The sequence below is a fragment of the Dendrobates tinctorius genome, unplaced genomic scaffold (genome assembly GCF_039654945.1).
Source record: "Dendrobates tinctorius isolate UK_male_01 unplaced genomic scaffold, ASM3965494v1 ptg000062l, whole genome shotgun sequence".
Taxonomy (NCBI): domain Eukaryota; kingdom Metazoa; phylum Chordata; class Amphibia; order Anura; family Dendrobatidae; genus Dendrobates; species Dendrobates tinctorius.
This window is the reverse complement of record NW_027361730.1, coordinates 34701382-34719810: the sequence shown is the minus strand read 5'-3', so window position 1 is coordinate 34719810 and position 18429 is coordinate 34701382. Positions and strand designations below refer to the sequence as shown.

The following is an 18429-nucleotide window of genomic DNA, read 5'->3' as shown; positions in this document are numbered from 1 at the left end:
AATTCTTCATGCCAATCAGAAAACCCATGTCCATATTTTCCATTTGGGCATATGGATATAATAGTAGCATGGCTTATAGGTCTCCTCACTCTGACATACCAGGCTTGAGTTGTCACTCTCCACAAGGAGAAACGTTCCCCTTAGATCCCTGCCTATTCTTTTGAAAGAGTGCTATCTGGAACTGCATATATTAACCCCTTAGTGACGGAGCCAAATTTTTAAAATCTGACCAGTGTCACTTTGTGGTAATAACTCTGGAACGCTTCAACAAATCCCAGTGATTTTGAGGTTGTTTTTTTCGTAACACATTGTACTTTATGATAACGGTAAATTTAGGTCAATGTGTTTTGTTTTTATTTATAAAAAAATATCAGAAATTTGAGAAAAATACGGTAATTTCATTTTATCAAGGAAATTTTCAAAATTTTCTTTTTTTTTTGGGACCTATCCAGGTATTTACCACCTAAATGACGCTAACTTCTAAGCAGGTTACAACAGCGGTCAGGTTCTAAGGCCACTATTTGCTCGTGAATTGCCATGGCAAACATCAGGACCACAAAATCATGATCTCAGGGTGCCGATGCGGATAAAGAGGAAGCCCCCACACTCTGTTAACCATTTATATGATGTTGTCACTATTAACAGCAGCATCTAAGGGGTTAAAATGATTTGGATGGTGCAAACACTGATCGTGGCTGATGCAGCAATTTGTCAGCTATAGTGTACAGCCGACAGCTGCTGGATTGTCACCTGTATGGGGATGCTATTCTCTTATATCTCACGTCAGTTAAAAGACGTAATGGCGGTCATTAAGGGGTTAATGGCCAGTTACAGCTTTCTTCAACAATCATATCAGTGATTTCCGCAGCATAGATTTAAGGGCTTGTTCACACGCTGCTTACCTGATCTGAAAATCTGTTTTTAAATTTCACAAGGATCAAATAAAAAAATGCTGGAGGAAGGAAGTAAAAATAAGATAAAAAAAAGTATTCAGATAATAGCCATGTCTTGTGGTGCTCAGCTTGATACTTGTAAATTGTGACTGAGTAAGGAAGAAAAAGGTGGCACTCACCATCCCTTAAAAGTCAAGGGCCGTTTTGCGCCTTCTTGCGCTTCGATGGGTCTTTGAAACATTCAAATCTGTCCATAACGTGCCCCATGTACTCCTGCTACCATTTTTAGTTTTCCGAATAAAAGACTTTTAAGGGATGGTGAGTGTCACCTTTTTCTTTCTCACTCAGTTACAAATTTTGGCCTTACTTCGGGGTGGCACCCGGGATCTCATTATATCAGAGGTGTATGTCCCATTGAATGTTGTTGGGAATAAAAAGCATTTGGTGCCAGACTCTCACCTGAAAACATCTGATACTTCAGTCACAAGATTGCAGACAGAGACAGCAGTGAAATGAGCAACAGCTGTTTCGCATGTTTACATGCTTCTTCTGGTTCACACATCATTAAAAGTACTTTTCCTTTCTTTCATACAGGATATCCCACCCTTGATATTTAAGTTTACTACTATCAGCTACTCATGAGAAATGAGTAGAAGAACATACCAAACACATACACAGCATGTAATAAAAACAGGAGACACGAATACACACTTCTAAGAGGTAAAAAGCCAGAATAACAATAAGCGCAATAGGGTCTTTTCCAGGTAAAAATCAGGAGACCAAAGAAAATGGTACTTACCTGGTGTGGCTGCATGAAAACAACCACTGTGAAGGCTTGAGGCTGCTGCAGAACCACGGCTAAGATAACATTAGAAATGGAATGAATGGGTTAAAACTGCTATGCTGGTAATACAGAGGGGAAAATAAGTATTTGATACACTGCTGATTTTGCAAGTTTTCCCACTTACAAAGAATGGAGAGGTCTGTAATTTTTATAGAACACTTCAACTGTGAAAGACAGAATCTACAAAAAATAAGTCCAGAAAATTACATTGTATGATTTTTACATAATTTGCATTTTATTGCATGAAGTAAGTATTTGACACACTAGAAAAACAACAAAACTTAATATTTAGTCTAGAAAGCTTTGTTTTAATTTACACAGGTCAAACGTTTGCTGCAGTGTGTGTGAAAACTTTGTCAAGAACTACAGGAGTGATTTTGGCCCCCTCCTCCATACAACTTAGATTGGTGGGAGTGATCAGCAGAATGGGTCACTATTATCTCCATTACCATGGACCATTCATTCTCTATGGGGCTGCTGGAAAAAGCCAAAATCTGCCTTTAGCAGCCCAGTGGGAAATGAGTGGAGCCGCAGTCAGGCATGTGCACTGCTGCTCCATTCAGCTGAGCGGTGGGGGTCCCAGTAGTCTGAGCACCACAATTCTATAAATTATCAACTATTTTCTCAATGGGTGATAACTGAACTTGACCAGACAACCCCTTTAATGGGAGTTTTTTTTTTTTATTTAGATTTTGTCATATTCTTGTTTTCCTTTTTCTAACATAAATATTTTCTCTTCTATTGTTTTCTTTGTCCACATTTAATTGTTCTTTCTGCTTTATCATTTGTCGTTCTAACCCCTCAGTCTTGTCTTTTTTTTCCCCTCTTACTTTCCTTATACCTAGACGCTGGCCAAGAAGCTGCATGCTCAATTTCCTCAGCATTACCCCGATGACAACCACAAGCCAGAGATGGCCATTGCTCTCACCCCTTTCCGGGGTCTTTGTGGATTCAGACCTATATCTGAGATTGTAGGATTCTTGCAGGGTACGCATTGTACACCACGATGGTCACCATTACACTGTGCACATACGTGGGTGCCTTGTTCTATTTGGGAGGTGTTACAGATTTCTATATGCAAAGATTAGAGCGATTGCTATTTTTCCGGTTCCGTCATGCCCGTCACTTTTCAAGCTGCTGCTCAGAAACTAATGGTCACTTTAGTACTGATAGATGAAATGACAGATGCTTGATGGTTTGCAAAAATATATTTGTGACAACTAATATGGCTTCACCTACTGTGGTCACTTTTGTAATAATGGCAAGATCTAAGACCGGGCTAATAGTCTTGGCTATCTCCTGAGTTTGTAATACACGACTGTTGGTATATTTTGGGTATATATCCTCTTTAAAGGGTTATTCCCAGCTTCACAGATGGATATGGTGAGAGAGTGGTTGTAAAAACAAGCAATTTTATGCTTAAAAAAATGTGCAACTGTTCTTGAGATCACCACTTTTCTTTTAGCTTGTGTTTCCAAGAGACCGACCACCACTGCTGTCTAGATTGTAAGCACTGCTCTGAAGCTGGCCGAGAATAGGGGATTACGGCATTCTTCAGCTTCAAAACAGTGCTTACAAGTTAGATAAAGTAGAAAAGAGCTTATAAGCATGAAGTATGTTCTGCTGTCTGACAGCGGTGGTCTGTCTCCAAGGCAACAAATAAGAGAGTGGCTGAAAATTGTATTAAAGGGGTTGTCCGGACTAAAATGTAACGTCTGGATGACTGCAGACTTGTGAATCCTCTCTGTGCACGCACGGTGTGCTGCAAGGATTTGCTGGTGTCTGCCCCGGGAAAAGCGGTGAGGTATGCAATATTCCTACTACCAGGCAGAACCTGTCAAGTGGGCGCAACCTCGCTCAGTACATGTGTATTCTTGACCGCATACCTGCCTGCCGTTCCCGGGGCACACACCAGCAAATCCTCGCAGTGTACAGTGCCTGTGCTGGAGGGGGGGTGGTGGAGGATTCACAAGTCTGCAGTCACCCAGAGTACCTGCAGATTTTACATGTTAGACCGGGCTACCACTTTAATCAGTAAATTGCAAAATCGGACTATTCATCTATGCACATAAGAATAACTCTTGAGCTGTAGGACAGCCATTCCGATAAGAAAAGTGATAGCACGTGATAAGTTCTGACAACTACCCAAATAAAACATTTCTTTACACATAGGCAATGCATTTTCTCCTTGAAGTTAGCAGCTCTGTTTTTAAAGGATTTCTCTCCATTGCTTTTTAGGTATTCCAGAGTTTCGTACACTTATTGGTGTGGATGCTGCACAACAGCTGGAGGCCAGTGCAGAAGATCCCAGTAAGGACGCAGAGCAACGGAAAGCGATGCAGCGATGCTTCACCTGCATGATGCAGAGCGGCAAGAAAGAGGTTGCAGAACAACTGAACTTGCTGGTGCAGCGTGTAACGCAGCAAGGTAGGGAAACACGGCCAGAGACTAATAGAGGCAAACGTGGCAGACATTTTTCAGCATGCTAAAGCGAGAAACAACTACTTTTCCAGGAGTAGCTCAGTCAACCAGAAACTACCATCTCCTTTTACGCCTCACTTTGAATTCTATCATCTACCATAGTTACTTTTCTTCTTACATAACTGTTCATATTTCAGTTCAAAGAGCAGAAGATGTGTCATACTGTATTGGAGACCTGCTACTCACTCTGCACTCGCAATTCCCTGGAGATATAGGCTGTTTTGCTATTTATTTTCTCAATGTGGTGACTCTTCAGCCTGGAGAGGCCATGTATCTCGGAGCCAATGAACCCCATGCGTATCTGGAGGGAGGTGAGTAACTGTAGAATAACCTATTGGTAACAAGTATTACCTGCTTCCTACATAGAAAACAACCATAGAAAAAAGTCACACGAACACCAGAGAACACTAAAATTATATATAATATATAATTGATATATAATATAATAAGAACAAAATGTATATATCATAGAATAACCTTGACCTCAAATTATGATGATGCGATCAACTTGGTGCATAGTGGATAATAAAGTGGGAACCACTTATTGTGTAGAGTAAAACCCAATAGCCAAGACACAGAAAAGACAGCGAATTCCAATCAGGGAAATTGGGTAATAATCAATATTTTAATATTAAAGCATAGTGACAAAAAAAATTAAAATTCAAGGATTAAAAACAGTGTGTGCGTATGCAGGATCAATAGAAGTATCACGTAAGATATATATAAATAGATAAAATATATATATATATATATATATATATATATATATATATATATTGAACCAAAAAGGTAATGGGTCCATATAAGAAGCCTCTGGTAAAAAAAGTGATAAATTGGTATAAAAAAAAAAGTCAAGTATAAGAAAGTGCATTCAATAGATAAATAAGCACTCAATGTGCAAAACAGCAATATGTAAAAGGAATAGAGTGTAATATATCAAGAGTGCAAAGTGCAAGGAGGAATACTAGATGTTATATCTAGGTCACAGTACCTTCAAGGGTTAAGATCCTGAGCGCACATACCCCGACGCGTGTTTCGGATAGACTTTCCTCCCCCTGACGAGCAACTCCGTTCCTCTAGATACATAATCTAACTGGTGAACACTGTCCTATTTAGAGCTTTAGGACAAGAGCAAGCGCCATTTTACAAGGAAGTTGTGCAACATACAGTCATATGTAAAAGTTTGGGCACCCCTATTAATGTTAACCTTTTTTCTTTATAACAATTTTGGTTTTTGCAACAGGTATTTCAGTTTCATATATCTAATAATTGATGGACTCAGTTATATTTCTGAATTCAAATGAGGTTTATTGTACTAACAGAAAATGTGCAATCTGCATTTAAACAAAATTTGACCGGTGCAAAAGTATGGGCACCCTTATCATTTTCTTGATTTGAACACTCCTAACTACTTTTTACTGACTTCCTGAAGCACTAAATTGGTTTTGTAACCTCATTGAGCTTTGAACTTCATAGCCAGGTGTATCAAATCATGAGAAAAGGTATTTAAAGTGGCCACTTGCAAGTAGTTCTCCTATTTGATTCTCCTATGAAGAGTGGCATCATGGGCTCCTCAAAACAACTCTCAAATGATCTGAAAACAAAGATTATTCAACATAGCTTTTCAGGGGAAGGATACAAAAAGTTGTCTCAGAGATTTAACCAGTCAGTTTCCACTGTGAGGAACATAGTAAGGAAATGGAAGAACACAGGTACAGTTCTTGTTAAGCCCAGAAGTGGCAGGCCAAGAAAAATATCAGAAAGGCAGAGAAGAAGAATGGTGAGAACAGTCAAGGACAATCCACAGACCACTTCCAAAGACCTGCAGCATCATCTTGCTGCAGATGGTGTCACTGTGCATCGGTCAACAATACAGCGCACTTTGCACAAGGAGAAGCTGTATGGGAGAGTGATGCGAAAGAAGCCGTTTCTGCAAGCACGCCACAAACAGAGTCGCCTGAGGTATGCAAAAGCACATTTGGACAAGCGAGTTACATTTTGGAAGAAGGTCCTGTGGACTGATGAAACAAAGATTGAGTTGTTTGGTCATACGAAAAGGCGTTATGCATGCGCTGTATTGTTGACCGATGCACAGTGACACCATCTGCAGCAAGCTGATGCTGCAGGTCTTTGGAGGTGGTCTGTGGATTGTCCTTGACTGTTCTCACCATTCTTCTTCTCTGCCTTTCTGATATTTTTCTTGGCCTGCCACTTCTGGGCTTAACAAGAACTGTACCTGTGTTCTTCCATTTCCTTACTATGTTCCTCACAGTGGAAACTGACTGGTTAAATCTCTGAGACAACTTTTTGTATCCTTCCCCTGAAAAGCTATGTTGAATAATCTTTGTTTTCAGATCATTTGAGAGTTGTTTTGAGGATCCCATGATGCCACTCTTCATAGGAGAATCAAATAGGAGAACTACTTGCAAGTGGCCACTTTAAATACCTTTTCTCATGATTTGATACACCTGGCTATGAAGTTCAAAGCTCAATGAGGTTACAAAACCAATTTAGTGCTTCAGGAAGTCAGTAAAAAGTAGTTAGGAGTGTTCAAATCAAGAAAATGATAAGGGTGCCCATACTTTTGCACCGGTCAAATTTTGTTTAAATGCAGATTGCACATTTTCTGTTAGTACAATAAACCTCATTTGAATCCAGAAATATAACTGAGTCCATCAGTTATTAGATATATGAAACTGAAATAGCTGTTGCAAAAACCAAAATTGTTATAAAGAAAAAAGGTTAACATTAATAGGGGTGCCCAAACTTTTACATATGACTGTAGAACATGTGCTAATGAAGAATTGCCAAGGTCTTCCCTCTTTTGTCTTTCTACCCAGATTGCGTGGAATGTATGGCTTGTTCTGATAACACGGTCCGTGCTGGACTCACCCCTAAATTTATAGATGTGGACACACTGTGTGCGATGCTGACCTACACACCAGCTCCTGCTGCTGACAAGCTGTTTACCCCGTCACCAGTTAGTGGGGACTCCTGCGCCCTCCTCTACAACCCTCCCGTACCGGACTTCGCAGTCATCAAAATTGAGGTAAATGAGCACACTGCACCAGGGCTCAGGTGACAAAGGTCTGAATCTTTTCTATGTACATGATGCTACATAAATGATCTAGTGTTAAAATATCTGGAAACATAGAAGTTTCGGCTTGTATTGTAGAAAAACAAAACATTTTGCACAAATATGTGACACAGTAATATATGAAAAAAACAAGTGGTGAACTGACTTTATTCTTTTCTAGAAATAATATATAGAGCACTCCGTGCTTAAATAAAGAATTCCTTTGCTGTCCTGATTGTATATTTTCAAGAACATTTTTTTTTCCCCAAGTCCAGATTAGATCAACCTGAATAATGCGCTATCTATTCAGGGTTATTATGTTAATTGGGTTCGCCGGGATTAGAGAAAACTAATCGAGGAAATGTATTTTTATTAATAAACTACTTAATGACTTTTAATTAGCAAATCACAATTGTTTTATCTAGAGAGGTAATCGCTCCAGAGTTTTAAAATGGCCACTTTCCTATTAACCCATGTTAATGGGACAGGTGCCTGTGAGCGTGTGCTGTAGAAGTCCGATTTTAAGATGTGTTATAGAGCGAGCATTTAAGTGCCTCTTTTGCATCCATTTGGTCTGTATTTGTTCCTGAGGGCTCGCTCATACGACATTATAACATGGCCGAGTGCTATGTGATGTTTTATCGGATAGCACTCAGCCCAATGTTATGCTATGATATATGCGATTCGATCACACTCGCCCATATAAGTCTATGGGTGACTGTGTAACATCAGATTGCACTCGGATGACATCCTTTGAGCAGGGGGTTGGACCAGATGGCCCAGGAGGTCCCTTCCAACTCTACGATTCTATGATTCTATTTAAAACCTGACCATATGAATAGTACCTATATGAGCAGGGTTCAGAAAGATAATGTCTGATGTGGACATGCTGTGTGAGACGGCTTTATATGTGCATGGCCCACATGAGGGGGGTGGAGACCTCCCAAAAACTTGCAGGAGCAAGAAACCAATAGAAAACGTATCAACTAAATACCCTGTTTTGCTATCATCTTTTTACTATCCATAACCTCAACACACCCCTAACCCTAAATCCAACCCTAACCCTAATGGAAAATTAAAAATATTTTCTTTATATTATTTGTGCCTACCTATGGGGGTGATAAGGGGGGCGGTTTTTTATTTTGATCACTGTGAGAGTTTATCACAGTGATCAAGATGAATGGCAGATTCGACGGGTGCACTGCGTATGCGCCCGCCATTTTGGAAAATGGCGGCGCCCATGCAGGAGGGACGGCGGGACACCGGGGGAGCATCACGGGGACACAGGAGTTACTGGGGGGAGGGACGGTGATCAGAAGGCGGGGGGAACGGAGGGGAGCAGATGGTGACTGCGGCGGCAGATCGCCGTCAGTCGGTGGTGGGAGGCAGATCGCCCCCGTTAGCCAGTGGGGGTGTCGGGTCGGTGTTTCCAGCCATGTCCGATGCTACTGCAGCATCGGCCATGGCTGGATTGTAATGTTTCATCAGATTTCATTGATGAAATATTACTATCGCGCTGATTGGCTTTCACTTTTAGCAGCCAATCGGAGCGATCATAGCCGCGGGGGGGCTAAGCCACCTCCCTGGGGTGAGGTACAAAGCCCCCCCCTATACATGCGGGTCAGGTGACCTTTCAGTGACCCAGGTCACCCGACCCGCAGGGGGGCTTTCAAGTCATGACAAAGCATATGCGTCATTGGTCGGATTGGCACCGACTTTCATGATGCATACGCTGTATCACTGGTCGGGAAGGGGTTAAATACATTGGAGAGGACTGCTCTGATGGGTATACCTTAGCGTTGGTAGAGCGGCTTAGCATACATTTTTTTAAAAAACGTATCAACTAAATACCATTTTGTATCATCTTTTTACTAACACTTGCTGTTTATTGTTGAAATTTTTTTTACAGCAGAGTATTTTTTCATGTTTGTTGTATTGTTTCTCTGTGTTCCAGTCTCTTGGTGGTGTGAACACTGTCTTACCAACTTGTTCACTGTATGTGCATGGCCCATGCGTTTGTATGCTAGAGAACCACTGGTGATTGAGCTGCTGCGAGCGCAGCATCAGTGACCAGCGGTGACATCATCGTGGTTACCACCGGTCAGTGAAGCTGCATTCCCAGCAGGGCTTAACTGCGGTGACCTCAGCACCGTGGGGAGAAAGTCAGTGATTAGGTCACCACAGTTCAAGCTCATTGTCTTCACATCAGTTCACCTTGAGAATTTTTCATGGTGATCTGCTGTGAAGACACTGAACTTGGACTGCAGTGACCTCATGACTGACTTTTTTCCACAGTGCTGAGGTCACCTCGGTGCTTACTGTACCGCTTCTTCCCTGTCACTGGTGCATGTCACTAGGATGACATCCGTGTGTGTTCTACGTGTGCGGGATGTTTTGCGGCCCGTGCTGACAGTAAACAAATGGACATGTCTACATGTGGGTCACATGGACACACGGTCTGTGGAAACACACTAACATGTGCACAGACCTATTCACTTGAATGGGTTTACGTGTGTCAGTGTCTACGGTATGTGTGAAAACTGTCACCACACATACCAGAGACACTGACGTATGAAAGAGCCCTTGGATAGCATTCTAGACATTTCCTACATTGTATTACTGGGCACGGCTTACCATTGGCTGCTAATGCCTCAAAGCAGAGGCCCAAGTAATATAACAGTATTGGTGTGACATAATTTACTGAGGTGTTCAGAATAATTGTATTCTTATTCTACTCTGGGTATGACCTTCTTGTAGTCTATCTTATAACAAGACATGCAATAAGTCAGGATGTCTATCTTTTTATTCTTTCAGGTTTCATCTTCCATATCTCAGTACCAGGTTACACCGTTAGATTCCGCAAGTATTCTCCTGCTGGTCCGGGGTCAGGCCTCAAGCCAAGGAATCCATGGAGAATTAAGTCTCCATGCTGGCTCCGTTCTCTTTATTTCTGCTAATGAAAGTATAACTCTGACTGTGGATCCATCCCACAATCTCCTATTATTCAGGGCTTGTTGTCTGTTGTAATGGCGGATAGATATAATGTTGTCACACCATCACGCTGCAGTGCTTACAACTACAGGGCTGACTTAAAACTTGCACAATATTTTTTTTTATTTTTAGTGTATATATAAGTGAAAAGTGTTTTAAAGAGATATGATCTTTTGAAACTTATATGCAAATTTTCTCTTAAGGGGCGTTAATAGATATCGGGGCGTTTACTTTTTCTCCTATATGACTTTGACCAATCAAAAGAAGTCGGTGTCATACAGTCATTTTCAGGGTGATCTGGTGAGACTTGATGTGAAAGTCTGTTCTGACCTCTGTGGGTTTTATTTTTTATTTCGATCTTGATCGATGCTGCTTTCTTATGATGGGGCCATAGTAAATGTCCCCAGAGAAGAATCCCTGTTAACCCTCCCTTGGCTGAAGAGAAATTTGCATCTAAACCAATATCTCAATGCTGTGGAGAAAAAAACAAATGGTTTAATCAGTCCCAATGACGATTTTTACTAATATATACAGTTAAAAATAAAATATTGTGACGCGTCCTCTTTAAAAAGAAATATTTACATATTTAAGAACCAGGGGCATTTTTACCTACACTGGAAGCTACGGCTGGTCATATTAGGTCATCAAATGCAAACTGTTATTTTTCCAAAGTGTGTGCAAAATAAAGATGATTGGTTGCTATGAAAACTTTAATGTGTCCTGCTCTGATTGTCCCTTATTATAATTTGTATGACATCAGATTTTACTATCCCGTTCCAGCGCTTTTAGAGGAAAATTGATTCATGTATTTACAGTACCAAGCACAATTCAGTACATGAGACTGTTGCACATTGGACTGAAATGCAAATGCACATGCTCATAAGTTTTAAATAACTTTTACTACTAAATATTTAGGCAAAGGGACCCTGTAATTAGATTCATGCTGCTGAACTGTGGGCAGCATGATTCTGTGGCTGGCTGTGGGATTTCAGCCAGGTATGTTTTACTCCAAACCATGCTTTCTCTGAAATGCTGTAGTGTTTTGAAGATTCAACTGGGGGGGAAGGGTACTATAGGTAATCAGAGAATGATAGTGTTGGAAGGGACCTCTAAGGTCATCTGGTCTAACCCCCTGCTTGATGCAGGATTCACTAAACCATCTCAGACAGATGTCTTTCCAGCCTCTGAAGACTTCCATTGAAGGAGAACTCACCACCTCTCCTGACAACCTGTTCCACTTATTGATCACCCTCATTGTCAGTTTTTCCTAATATTTAATTTGTATCTTCTCCATTTCAGTTTTCATCCCATTGCTTCTCATGTTTCCATGTGCAAATTAGTATAGGGATGATCCCAATACACTGTGACATTACTTCAGATATTTGCAGACCGCTATTAAGTCTCCTCTCGGTCTTCTTTTTTGCAAGCTAAACATTCCCAAATCCTCTAACCATTCCTCATAGGACATAGCTTGTAGTCCGCCCACCATCTTGGTACCTCTTCTCTAAACTTGCTCCAGTTTTTGTCTTTTTTAAAATGTGGAGCCCAGAACTGGACACAGTATTTCAGATGAGGCCTGACCAAGGAGGAGTAGAGGGGATAATTACCGTATATACTTGTGTATAAGCCGATCCCCCTAATTTTGTCACAAAAAACTGGGAAAACTTATTGACTCTCGTATAAGCCTAGGGTGCACAGTGAGTGGCCCCAGATAATGCTGCACAGTGAGTGGCCCCAGATAATGCTGCACAGTGAGTGGCCCCAGATAATGCTGCACAGTGAGTGGCCCCAGATAATGCTGCACAGTGAGTGGCCCCAGATAATGCTGCACAGTGAGTGGCCCCAGATAATGCTGCACAGTGAGTGGCCCCAGATAATGCTGCACAGTGAGTGGCCCCAGATAATGCTGCACAGTGAGTGGCCCCAGATAATGCTGCACAGTGAGTGGCCTCGGATAATGCTGCACAGTGAATGGCCCCAGATAATGCTTTCACAGTGAGTGGCCCCGGATAATGCTGCACAGTGAGTGGCCTCGGATAATGCTGCACAGTGAATGGCCCCGGATAATGCTGCACAGTGTGTGGCCCCGGATAATGCTGCACAGTGTGTGGCCCCAGATAATGCTGCACAGTGTGTGGCCCCAGATAATGCTGCACATTGTGTGGCCCCAGATAATGCTGCACAGTGAGTGGCCCCAGATAATGCTGCACAGTGAGTGGCCCCAGATAATGCTGCACAGTGTGTGGCCCCAGATAATGCTGCACAGTGAGTGTCCCCAGATAATGCTGCACAGTGTGTGGCCCCAGATAATGCTGGACAGTGTGTGGCCCCATATTGCTGCCGCTGCCTCCGTTACAAAAAAAAAACCTGTATGCTCACCTCCGTCGCTGCTCATCAGCGTTGCGCTCTGCAGTGACTGTGCAGGCAGAGGGCCCTCTGACCTGAATGTCACTGCAGAGCGCAGGGACAGGTAACTATGCCTCCACCCGGTCCTGGCGCTTCTCTGCAGCTCCCCTGCTTGTTCCATGTTGTCGGCGCTGCTCTCTTCCTGCTTCAGCGGTCACTTGGTACCCGCTCATTAAATGTACGCATATTCTACTCCAGTTCAGTTTTTTGTTTTCTCTTCAGCATTTTTGCATTCAGTACAAATAGGGTGTGGCCTCCTTTCTACTGAGCTGTGGAGTTCACTTATAGTCCCTCTGAAGCTGGGTGTCCGTTTGGGACCCAGAGACTCTGCCACTATTCACACTAGGTGAATGTTTTTCCCAGCAATATGCGCTCCTGAAGGATGAGTCTTGACATTATACCTGAGGAAGACTCTTAGCAGTCCAAATCGGTTGTATTCTATTTTGAATTAAAAATAAAAATCATCCTTGAATCTAAATATCAAGTTCCATCATCATCCTTCAGGAGCGCATATTGCTGGGAAAAACATTCACGAAGTGTTATAACCTATGAAAGCACTGTCCAGTGCTCTCACTAGTTCCCAGATCTTTGCAGCAAACTGAATGGAAAGAGGAATGGAGTGATCCAGGGGCTGGATCTACATGCAGTATCTCAAGACACCAAATAGGTGAGTGTATTCACACTGAGCATATACCTTTGATAACTAACTACTACACCTAGAAGCTTGCGCTTCCCATTTTTCTCCCTATTATCCCCTCTTGTTTCATACACTTTTCACACTAGGTAGGTTTTAACCATTAGTGTAGTTACTGTCTCAAATGGGTACACCTTGCCGTGGTGGGACAGCTTTATACTTTTTTGATCAAAATAGTGTTTACCAAGTACCCTATGTTATTTAATGCACTTGCTTTTTTGCTTATTTACTTTCATTAGGGTATATACACACATTGTTTTTTCCTTTGGTTTTGAAGCAGGAAGAGAGCAGCGCCGACAACATAAAACAAGCAGGGGAGCTGCAGAGAAGGCTGAGTATGATCTGACACCCCCGCCGATTTCCCCCCCCCCCCCCCGTATGTGACTCGTGTAATAAGCCGAGAGGGGGACATTCAGACCAAAAAAAATGGGCTGAAAATCTCGGCTTACACACGAGTATATACGGTACTTCACATGGTCTACACTGTCAGCTTCTGTTAATACTTCCCAGAATTGTATTTGTCTTTTTTACTGCTGTATCACACTGTTGACTCGTGCAGTCTGTGATCTATTAGTATACCCTAGTTTTTTTCACACATGCTGTTGCTTATTATTCCTATTCCTCCCATTTTGCATGTTTTTTTTTTTTTTTCCATTTTTATTGCCTAAATGTAAAATCTTGCATTTCTCTGTTAAAAAAACATTGTTAGTTGCTGCCCACAGTTCGTTTGTTTAGATCTTTTTGGATCATCTCTCTCTCTAGTGATGGCTATCCCTCCTAGCTTTGTGTCATCAGTAAATTTATTTAGTATATCATCAATTCCCTCATCTAAATCATTGATAAAAATGTTGAACAACACTGGAGCCAGGATAGAGCCTTGTGGTACCCCACTTGAGACTTTCTTCCAATTGGATGTGCAGCCATTTATGACCACTGTTTGGGTGCGATCACTAAACCACTTATGAATCCACCTAACCATAGCCATGTCAATGCCATATTTGGTCCTTTTTTCAATAATGATATTATGAGATACTTTTGTCAAATGCTTTTCTGAAGTCAAGATATACTATGTCTACTGCATTTCCCTGATCCACCCAGTCAGTGATTCTGTCATAGAAGAAAGTTAAATTAGTCTGGCATGAGTTGTTTGCTACAAACCCATGCTTGCTCTGATTAATCACTCCATTCTCATCAAGGTACTTGCATGCATGTTTAATAATTTGTTCAAATATCTTTCCTGGTATAGAAGTAAGGCTCACTGGATGTTAATTTCCTGGGTCCACCTTCTTTCCCTTTTTGGCCATGGGGGCAACATTTGCTATTTTTCCAGTCTTCCGGGACTTCTGTTTTCCCAGAATTTTTAAAGATTATGGAGAGTGGTTCCATAATTTCCTCTGTTAAGAGAGACTTGACTAGTCTGCTGACGTCCCTTTCTGGTTTCTCCCCACTCCTCCCCAGCTGACTGACAGGTATGTAACTATGTACACACATGGAAGAAGCCTATCGATCAACTAGATGGTGGCAAGAATAAACTGGCCTGGGATGTAATCGGACTGGTCGGTTTTCTCCATATAGTCCTTGATTACCTTCTCAAACTGTTTTCTCTGAAGTGTTGCTGCATTTCAGAATAAGACTATGTTCCCACAGTGAGCTTTTGGTGTTATAGAATTTCTGCACCTGTTAAGTTGGATTGCTTCTGTTTTTCCATTGGATTTAAGAAAAAAAAAAAAACTTTTATCACGTTTATCTTGTTGGTAGACTAAGTCTTAAATAAAGCTGCTGTATTTCTGTTACTACTTGGTGTTTGGCTTTGACAAAACTTTACTGATAGTCAAATCATGTGTCAATTACATGTGTTTTCAGTGCAGTTCCACTATTGAAACTTACTAAAAACACGTTTTGGTTTTTTTTATTACTAATTTTAATTTAATTAGATTTTCTGCAAGTCTATGGAGAAAATCTGCACATATAACTCAGCGTAACCGCAGGAGGAATTGACACTGTTGTGACTTTGAAACATGCACCGCAGGTCATTTTATGCTGCATAAAAAGTGCAGTGTACATGAGATTATCATAAATTCCATCCGCTTTGCTGGAACTTTAAGATGCAGCATTTTTATGCACAGCCAGGTCCGATTCTTGCTGATGGTTTGGGCAGCAGGAATCTGACCAGTTCACTTCAAATTTTTCTCCCACATGTACATCCACTCAGGCTGGGTATCTTTTGCTGGAGCAGATTACTGTACCAGCAATGTGGATGACAGTTTACAAAATTTCATACACTCTTTGGGGAGAAAATCCACAGAAATGTACAAGCATTGTGGATATAACATGCACAATGTCATTTTATGCAGATTTTCACTTCAGCTTTGCGGGTATGTGCACATGTTGCGGATTTAGATGCGTTTCCGGACGTGCGGAATTGCACAGCCAATGTTCGTCAGTGTGAAATGGAGATTTGTTGTGCACATGCTGTGGAAAAATCCGCCAGATTTGCAGTGGGGTTTTTTCCGCAGCATGTCAATTCTTTTTGTGGCTCTGCAGCATTTCTGCATTCATTGAGTCAGGCACATCCGCAGCAAAACAGCAGATGTAAAAAAAGATCTGCGGATTTTCTGTGGATGTGGGTGCTAGAAATGGTGCAGATCGGGAGGAGGGAAGTGTGTGGGCGGAGAATGTGCGTGTCTGTGTGTGGGGGGGGGTCTGCGTGTGTGTGTGTGTGTGTAGACAGTCATCGTTCGATGGGACTACTAGTCCCATCCGGCTATGTCTACTACAGTGACTCCATTAGCCAATGATGGGACAGTAGTAGTCCCATCATCTGGTTAATGTGTTGAATTAAAAAAAACAAAGTACACATACTCACCATATACAGCTAATCTCCGACGCTGTCGATCACCTGAAAAAAATATACAATATACTCCCTGTTCCGACGTAATCCATTTAATGAGTGTCCCACCACGATCTCCTGTGGAGAGCTGTCACCGCTCTCCAGGCGCTCCGGTGATACAATGACGGAGATAGATAATGCTCCGCACTGTATCACTCCGCCACCAGCAGGTCACCTGAGTTCATCCTGTCAAAATTCTCACACAGCAGTGGTGCCATAAAGGGACAGCCTGAACTCCGATGATAACCCTCCCGCAGGGTATCTCCGGTCAGTGTGTCATCGGAGGCCCTGTAGAGAGGTCACATCTGCTGATGTGACTGCTCTATAGGGGACATCGTCGTGGGACACTTGTTATTAAAGGGATTACGTCGGACCAGGGAGTATACTGTTGGTTTAACCCCTTATTACCCAATATGCCACCACTACACAGCAGTGGGAAGAGAGAGGCTAAGTGCCGGAATTGGCGCATCTTAGAGGTGCGCCATTTCTGGGGCAGCTGAGAGCTGGTGTTTTTAGTCGGGAAGGGGGCAATATCCGTGGCCCCTTCCTAGGCTATGAAGATCAGCCCATAGCCTGGGACAATCCGAGGGCTATAAACATCGGCCCCCAGTTGCTGGCTTTCCCTCTCTGGCACAGAAAGTTGCGTGGGAGCCCACGCCATTTTTTTTCAATTAAACAGATATTGCGTTAGGCTGGGGTCACACTTGTGAGAAACTCGCAGGAGTCTCGCACCTCAGTACCTGGCACTGCTGCCAAGCACTCGGGACCGGAGTGGGCGGCTGCATGTATTTCTATACAGCTGAAAGCTCCGGTCTGAGTGCCAGCGGCATGCCGAGTATTGAAGTGCGAGACTTGTGCAAGTTTCTCGCAAGTGTGACTCTGGCCTAACACAGATTTTTTTTTTTTTCTATCGATAATTTTTGCTAGAGCACCATCTAAGAAATCACCATATCAAAACTCTGTCATGGGCAGCCCATTCTCCAGACATGAACCCCATTGAAAACCTCTGGAATGTAATCAAGAGGATGGATAGTCACAAACCATCAAAGAAGAACTACTTAAATTTTTGCACCAGGAGCAGTGTGAAAGGTTGGTGGCAAGTATGCCAAGACGCGTAAAAGATGTTTTTAAAAATCATGGTTATTACACAAAATATTGATTTCAGAACTCTTCCTGAGTTAATACATTAGTATCATTGGTTCTAAATGATTATGAAGTTGTTTTCTTTGCATTGAGGTCTGAAAGCGCTTTTTTTTTTTTTTTTATTTTGACCATTTTTCTTTGTCAAAAAAAAAAAATACACTATTGCCTAGAACGTCGGAGACATGTCAGAAGTTTATAGACAAAGAGCAATTTACATTTTACTCAAACATACCTATGAAGAGAAAAATCAGACAAACGGAACATTTGGAAGTGGTTTCTTAATTTTTGCCAGCGCTGTATATCTATCCATCTATAGATCTGTGTGTGTAAACATTCTTCAGTGGAGTATGTAAAATAAGAGGTTGGACAAAGAAATGACACCACTCTTTTTTTTGTTAAATAATAGATCTTTATTTAGCTTACAAAAACACATACAAATCCGCATGAAAAAAAACCACATCAAATCCATGAGGATTTTTTGCTGCGTTTTCTACCAAGAGATGCAGATTCTGTGCAGAAAATTCCACAGGCAAATCTGCAACATGTGCACATACATTCACTCTTTGCAATGCACAGGGGTTAATCAAAGCAGTTCTGAAACAGAATATGAACAAGTGCGTGCAGATTTTTAAGATACAAATTTTACTAGAGAAAATACGCCCATGTATATGTACTCCAAGGGTGCTGTCTAAATCTGAGCGCGATTGGCATACAGTGCTCGGACGAGCCGGCAGCTCTCCCGACCCGAGCGTGACAGCTTCATAAATTTCTATTCCTTAATAATGGAAATTCTCTGCCTATTTTCCTTACTCTACTAGCACAGAATTAAAGGGAATAGGTCAAAGTTTTGCCATGTAATCTGTGGACAGCACAGGGTAAGAGCTGAGCCAGATTTTAGGGATGTGTCACTCATTAGGCTGTGTGCTGTTTCCTTACAATGAAGGTTTTATTATCAGCAGATTCAGTGGCAGGACTAGCTTGTATCAAGTTTTTCGACCTTGTCCCTTCCTC

At 41.9% G+C, this 18429-nt stretch overlaps 1 protein-coding gene across 4 annotated transcripts in view; it reads left to right on the top strand.

Moving 5' to 3' along the window:
- The window catches only part of MPI (mannose phosphate isomerase), a 37906-nt gene extending 26913 nt beyond the window's left edge, over positions 1 to 10993 (top strand). For all 4 annotated transcript variants that reach the window (XM_073579513.1, XM_073579514.1, XM_073579512.1 and 1 more), the window contains exons 4-8: positions 2583 to 2724; positions 3976 to 4164; positions 4356 to 4529; positions 7059 to 7267; positions 10109 to 10993. In XM_073579513.1, coding sequence (XP_073435614.1) covers positions 2583 to 2724; positions 3976 to 4164; positions 4356 to 4529; positions 7059 to 7267; positions 10109 to 10321 — 927 coding nt within the window. In that variant the 3' untranslated portion in view covers positions 10322 to 10993. The remainder of the gene's footprint in view (positions 1 to 2582; positions 2725 to 3975; positions 4165 to 4355; positions 4530 to 7058; positions 7268 to 10108) is intronic.
- Positions 10994 to 18429: the final 7436 nt, after the last annotated feature.